The following is a 6,594-nucleotide window of genomic DNA, read 5'->3' as shown; positions in this document are numbered from 1 at the left end:
TTACGATGTCGGTATTTCAGAACACGCGACACAAAATCCCGTAAGATGTCAGGTCTATCCTACATCTTGCTCGTGCTATTCCTTTTTTTAAATACATTTTTTTCACGATGCAATAATAAAATTTAATACACAGTTCAAAATTCACAATTTTAAACTTAAATTTTAAATTTTTTTAATTCTTCGATATAAAATCGCTTATTATCACATATTTTTAATATATTTTTTTATCTTATCGTACATTACATCATTCTATTTAGCACATAAATAAATAAATATAACAACACATTAACATAAGGTATAATAACATTTTAACTATATCTACATCTGCTTCGGTGAATAATTATTATGCAATAAAAGCGTAAAATTTTAGTATTCGTAATTTTATAAAATCAAGCTAAATTATAAATTAATAATAAAATAAAAATAGGTCGAGTTTTTTAAGCTATTGGATTGCATGAATATAAATTTGATCCAATCGTCAAATATCTTTATCGACGCTCGATAAAGTAAACTATAGATACTTAAATTATTAGATTCAAATAGAATAAATAAAGATGAATAAATAATCACTATCTAATAATCAAATTGAGCACAAAAAACATATTTTACAAAAACAACTTACTTTTTCAAACAAACGTGATTTTTGATCGTACTTTATTTAATTTTCTAGAGGGCAATTTTTCTGATCTGTACGAATAAAATACGCCCTACTTATATTATTTTTATCCAATACTTGATAAGCTTTCTCCAACACGGATACCGGTGGCTTTGGCTCTCTTGCCAAAATCCAAACGTTCCTCATGCTGAAACGGAATACCAAATTTTCTCTCTCACCCCTTTACTCGAAAAAAAAAAAAAGATATCAAGAACAAATTTTCTCAAATCACTTACCTAAACACGCCAAAGTTGGAACAACTCCACACGACAGAATAGCTCGTATAGTCGGTGTCAAGAATCCAATAAGGGGCATCAACCGGAAGAGGCAAAGTTGGGAATGTAACGATCAATTTCGCCTCTTCGATCTTAACAACCGGTTTTCCAATCCCCTCTATACTCGACGAAACTCCGGTCCTAAATATTTAATATTTTACTTTATATTTTATTTTTTATTTTATTTTATTTTTTATTTTATTTAATATCGACGAAGGATTACAACGAAGATTAACTTGGAAGATTAATTCGAGGATAATAACGATCGAATCGTACTCACAGAGCCGATATCTGCTTGTTCAAAATATTAATCGCGTTATTTTCGCCCTCGCTGTAAATCGCAGTAACGCATTTCCCGCCGAACTCGAAGAAGGCGAAATATTTTTCGATCTCGTACCATTTGCCCACGTACTGCGAACACAAATAACGAAGCAAATAACGGATAATATATTCAATGTTAGATACATAGAAATAGACGGGCTTTCTTTTTAGAAAGAAAAATTTTCCGCGCGAATCTCATTATATTCATAAATTATGAGTATACATACTTTGCATATGTCTCGTTACGTCGGATGTATATCAATATCTTATTGAGGACAGCTTTCTAAATGCAGGTTGCATTGCCTCATAAGTAAGTCAATAACACAGGTATGCGCAAGAAAATTTTATTCCAGTTTTCTATTTAATAACACAATAACGTGATGTATAAACGTGATGTATCTTCTACGTACCTTTTTTATATCGAAATTCGGTATGGTTTCCACTACGGGGCAAGAGCCTAAAAATGGTACTTGTGCCATCGCCGCGCTCGCTGCTACGATTAAAATCAAGTATATCCGCAACATTTCTGCAAACGGAATAGAAGAAATTTCGTAGAAGATACGAGAAGAATATAAAGGGGATTGGAAACTTTCGAGAAAGATGTGAAAAAAATTAACTGAAAAACGGATGAAGAAACGTTTTAAAATTCGTATTATTTTGATCGAGTATTTGAAACGCGGCGGAAAATGTCAAATTTATCGATCTTAAAGTGAAACGAAAAGAAAAAGAAAAAATATTAATTAATATTAATTATTATTAATAATATTAATATTGATTATTAATTAATATTGATGTAACAATCGTATAATTCTTATATATATACATACAATAGAATCATACAAATAATCGCAAGATTTAATTATAAAACAAAATAAAATAATATTTATTAAAAAAAATTCCCCGATTGACTAAAATCTAAATTTTTCGAGAAATACGATTGCATTTCCCAAAATATGACAGACAGATCGTCTTACATTCCATTTATCATATTCGAAGAAAATTATAAACAAGATTCCAAGATCGAGAATCGTGGCCATCCCTATAAAACGAATCTTTCCATACTCTCTGCGATCCTCGACGAGGAAGGGGAAAAAAAAAAAAAAAAAAAAAAAAAAAAGAATGTATGAGAGTCACGAATTGAATTGATTTGAATGGGACACGTACCGGATCGTTGTACACACGTTGAAAACTCGAGGATCGGAGGAAGCGATTCAAGGTTGGCCACACGCTTCTCACGCGTCCAACTGTCCGCCAGTGACTGGTGCTGCTCCTCTTCCTTCCACCTTCCTTGCGGCCACTGTTGTGAACGCTGGCTGGATGCGTTCGGAAGATTTCTGTTAGTGGGTCACTAACGGTATACGTTAGCGAGGTTCAAGAAACCCCAGACCTATACCTCTGAATTTAATACCTCTTCAAAATTAAAATTCGATCCTCTTTCTCTCCTTCCTTCCTTCCTTCCTTCCCTCCCCCCTTTTCTAATCTAATCTAATCTCGATCTTCGCCGTTTCTCGACGCGAGTTAAGTTTTTAGGGAAAAGTAACTTTCGACCGAATGTTCGATCCGTTGTAGCGCGGTTTACAGTTAACTTTTACGAGCGAATCGTTGCATTCGTACGTATAATTAAGAAACACGACGATTGTTGTATAGGGATAACGGTAGATTATTATCGGTAATTACTTATCCCGATTGTGCGTATACGCGTATTTATTTACTTTCGTTACGCATTTTTCGTTTTTTATTGTTAATATATTCGAGGAACGAAATTGTATATTTTCTCGAATATTTCGTTTTTTTTTTTTTTTTTTTTTTTAATTTTTACATCATGCGGTTAATACGTGGATTCTCGTGTATTCTCCTTTTTCTCTCTTCTCACTAATCCTCTCGCGTCTCCGATCTCGATCTCGATTTCGGAAAAAAAACTTCGGGAGTAATAAAAGTTAACAGACAATGATTTCATGTCAGTTTTATGTAACAATTTATTCAACTTTTTTATTTCTTTTTTTTTTTTTCTTTTTTCTCCCTCTTACATTTGTACATAAATTAAAACAATAAGCGATATACCCTCCCTTCCATGAAAGCTTCGATAATGCCACGACGAAACTCGACGGGCGAGACTGGTCCCGAAACGGCGAGACCGCTACAAGCCCTACAATTTTCATTTCAACCCTCCCTCGCTGAAAATTTATCATTAACCGATTTAAAAGACGAGTTTAAAGTTTTCAAAGCTTCTTCTTCTCCTCCGCCCGTTCTACATTCCCCTCCTCCTTTACTTTCGTCGGCGCCTCCTTCTCCTCCTCCTCCTCCTCCTCCTTCACGGCATCCGCCACTTCCATGATCCGTTCCGGAACCGTGTTGGCAGCCGGCTTCTTCTCGCTCGGATTTTCGGATGGGTGGGCCGCTTTCTCGTTGTTGGGGCTCTTCTTCGAGTCGAGGATCGCCTTTGGCGCGTCCGGGACCACCGCCGATCTCACGTCCTCCGGCTTCTCCTCTCCCCCCTCGACCTGCGGCTCCTGGGACGGTTTCGTGTCCAACAGGGCGCAGTCCTCCTGATTCGTCTTCACGAAGAACGTTTTCGAGATCTTGTACTTGTCCAGAACTGCATACGCCTGTATATGATAATTTAATGTATATGTCGTCGTGATATGTAATGAACAGATAATGGAAAGAAGAATAATAATGAATGATAATAATCGAAGAGAAGAAAGAAGAATCGAGGACGATTCACCTTTTGCAACACCGTGCCCGGCGCCAGCCTCTCCCTCGTCATGACCCACGCGTTCTGGGTGTGGAACGGGCCGATCCCCGAGCAACTCCACAGGACAGCGTACGATTCGTAGTCTGTCTCGAGGACCGAGTATTTGGTCTCGGGTGTCAACGGTATCGTGTATTTAACGATCAATTTTCCCTCCTCCGCTTTCGAGGCTGCTTTCTTTATTTCACCCTCCAACACCCTCTTGATCCCCGTGCTGATTCGAAAGATCCAGATTTCAATATTCGATGAATAATTCCTATAATCTAAATAATAAAATAAAAGTCGAGAGATATACTCACAATCTGTTCGTAACCTCGTTGCTGACGCGGAATTTTCCATCTGCCCCCAACGTGTAATTGGCCATCACGCATCTCGACACCACTTCCGTCAATTGGAAATACCTCTCAGCCTCGTACCAAACGCCCAAGAACTGTGAGGGGAGAAAGAGAATAAAAGAGTTAAATTTTCTGTTGGATCGATCTCGACGAGAAATCGAGGGAAAAAAAAAAAGGGAACAAGGATAATAAGGATAAAGGATTGCGTTTACCTTGGTCATGTCGAAGTTGGCCATGGGTACGTATTCGGGGCAGAAGCCCAGACTGGGTATCTGCGCTCCTGCCAGAGCCAAAGCGGAAAGGAACAGAACTATCTTGCCGATCATGGCTGCCGTTGTTGATCTGCCGTGTGCCCGTCCCGTTTCTCTTTATATATACGTGAACCGGGGAGCGTAAGATCGTTGACCGGGCACCACCTGTATCCCCCTCTGTTTTACTTACACGTGAATATCCTTACGGTACTCTCTCTCTCTCTCTGGCCACCAAACGACGGCCATTGGCCGTCAACGTTGCTAGACGGCTCGTTGGTGGCAACAAGTTCACGAGGTGGACACCCGAAAGACCCCTGGCTGTGCTAGACAATGACGAGGACGAGGACGACACGCGCAATCGACTCTCTGTTATGCAATTTCTTCTTCTTCGAACGAACGGTACTTTTTCGAAGAAGGGATTCACCGATTCACCGGTGGAAGAGATCGGTGTCAACCCGACAATTTGACGAGACGCCAAGATTTCTTTGGATGTCGTTTTAGATTGTAACGTTATCGTTGAACGATTCGGTTGTTCGAAAAGTAATTTCGTTTTTTTTTTTTTTTTTTCCGTGACAATGAAACACCGAGTGATCGTGAACAGTCGAATTCGAGAAATTCATATTTCACGAGTTGTTATTCGTCGGTACGATTCGATCGGTGCAATTTATTCTGTTTGTCGTTAGCTTCGATTGATCTTCCAGAACGTGGCACATTATTTAACGTCGAAATTATCGGAAGGAAAAAGTAGAATAAAAGTAAAATAATGCGGAAAATGCTTCTCTTGATCTTCGTTGTTGCTCATCTTCGTTGTCACACGCGAAAAACACAAACCGTGCACGGAATCGAACGAATTTTTCTTACGAATAAACCATGAAATGCTGCCAATGCTCTCGAAATATATAACAACATGGTTTGGAATGAAGTTGGCCGGATAAACGTTCGACTAGCGACACTCGTGCGAGAAAACGAAATTACTTTTCGAGCGACCCAATAATTTCTATTCTAGAATGAAGTTGGCCGGATAAACGTTCGACTAGCGACACTCGTGCGAGAAAACGAAATTACTTTTCGAGCGACCCAATAATTTCTACTCTAGAATGAAGTTGGCCGGAAAAATGTTCGACTAGCGACACTCGTGCAAGAAAACGAAATTACTTTTCGAGCGACCCAATAATTTCTACTCTAGAATGAAGTTGGCCGTTTGACTAGTGACACTCGTGTGAAAGAACGAAATTACTTTACGAGCAGCCCAATAAAATTTCTTTACGTCACAATTTTGTTCGCCGGAACAAGCGAGTAATGTAGACCGAATAATCAACGACGAAATGGATTTATGAGGAAAAAAGGATATTTCGATATTTTTCTAATATCACATTGGTGAGAGATTGCGAAAATAATGCGGTTTGATAGGGCAGGGATTTTATTCGCCGAAGCCGGTTTCACCAACCTCGACCTTTAGGCGAGCAACTCAGTTTTCCTTCCTCGGAGGAGGGGGAAGGGAAGAAAACAAGACCACTTATCGCGTTGCAATTATGCAATCGAGCCGGTGTCAACGAGCGAGGCGCCTTTAGCATACGCCACCGTTTCTGAACCCATGGCGGCCGTAACGGGTTTTTCAACGAGGTTTCTTTTTTGTATGAAATCCTTGGTCATCGAACCGTTAGTTTCGACTAGATACACTTCTAACCGAGACACCGATAAGTGGTGGTATCCAATGGAAGCCACGAGGAACCGCTATTGAACAATTTCGATAAATTTTATCCCGACATTTTTATTTGTTTTATTGCGCCGTCTTGTTTAGGTCGTTGTTTAGGTCGAGTAAACGCGGAAGTTACGAGTTTTCTTCTCGAAATTGAAACCGAAGGAAAAATTCTCTCGAGAATTATATACTCTATTTTTAAAAATTTCGTAAATATATGGATGATACGGGTCGATGAATCGATGATTCGCTTCGTGAAGGAGGAAGGAGGAAAGGGAAAGGGATATTGATATTGAGCCAACTTGT

At 39.0% G+C, this 6,594-nt stretch overlaps 2 protein-coding genes across 2 annotated transcripts; both read right to left on the bottom strand.

The window, feature by feature from the left end:
• Positions 1–492: 492 nt before the first annotated feature.
• LOC122714246 (apolipoprotein D-like) lies at positions 493–2,463 on the bottom strand. Its single transcript, XM_043935436.1, has 5 exons — positions 2,416–2,463; positions 1,662–1,777; positions 1,211–1,341; positions 892–1,071; positions 493–803 (listed from the first exon to the last, which is right to left on the bottom strand). Exons 2-5 carry the CDS (start codon positions 1,773–1,775, stop codon positions 659–661), a joined length of 570 nt encoding a protein of 189 aa, XP_043791371.1. The 5' UTR covers positions 1,776–1,777; positions 2,416–2,463; the 3' UTR covers positions 493–658.
• A 773-nt stretch (positions 2,464–3,236) lies between these two features.
• Positions 3,237–6,536, bottom strand: LOC122714243 (apolipoprotein D-like). Its single transcript, XM_043935434.1, has 4 exons — positions 4,551–6,536; positions 4,303–4,433; positions 3,977–4,217; positions 3,237–3,857 (listed from the first exon to the last, which is right to left on the bottom strand). The coding sequence occupies exons 1-4, from the start codon at positions 4,662–4,664 to the stop codon at positions 3,471–3,473; spliced, it is 873 nt and encodes a 290-aa protein (XP_043791369.1). The 5' UTR covers positions 4,665–6,536; the 3' UTR covers positions 3,237–3,470.
• Positions 6,537–6,594: the final 58 nt, after the last annotated feature.

Source organism: Apis laboriosa, unplaced genomic scaffold, assembly GCF_014066325.1.
Source record: "Apis laboriosa isolate Shangri-la unplaced genomic scaffold, ASM1406632v1 scaffold28_cov147, whole genome shotgun sequence".
In the NCBI taxonomy this organism is placed as follows: Eukaryota; Metazoa; Arthropoda; class Insecta; order Hymenoptera; family Apidae; genus Apis; species Apis laboriosa.
The sequence above is the reverse complement of the archived record's forward strand: the minus strand, read 5'-3'. Positions and strand labels throughout refer to the sequence as shown.

What these genes read in the sequence shown, in the direction of transcription:
- LOC122714246 (XM_043935436.1), bottom strand. Translation starts at nt 1,775, where the DNA reads ATGTTGCGGATATACTTGATTTTAATCGTAGCAGCGAGCGCGGCGATG. An exon ending in CGAATTTCGATATAAAAAAG is followed by an intron (nt 1,342 to 1,661) that starts GTACGTAGAAGA and finishes TTGTGTTCGCAG; the next exon opens with TACGTGGGCAAATGGTACGA. An exon ending in TCCAACTTTGGCGTGTTTAG is followed by an intron (nt 804 to 891) that starts GTAAGTGATTTG and finishes ATTCCGTTTCAG; the next exon opens with CATGAGGAACGTTTGGATTT.
- LOC122714243 (XM_043935434.1), bottom strand. Translation starts at nt 4,664, where the DNA reads ATGATCGGCAAGATAGTTCTGTTCCTTTCCGCTTTGGCTCTGGCAGGA. An exon ending in AACGAGGTTACGAACAGATT is followed by an intron (nt 4,218 to 4,302) that starts GTGAGTATATCT and finishes CTTTCGAATCAG; the next exon opens with CACGGGGATCAAGAGGGTGT. An exon ending in CGGGCACGGTGTTGCAAAAG is followed by an intron (nt 3,858 to 3,976) that starts GTGAATCGTCCT and finishes TATCATATACAG; the next exon opens with GCGTATGCAGTTCTGGACAA.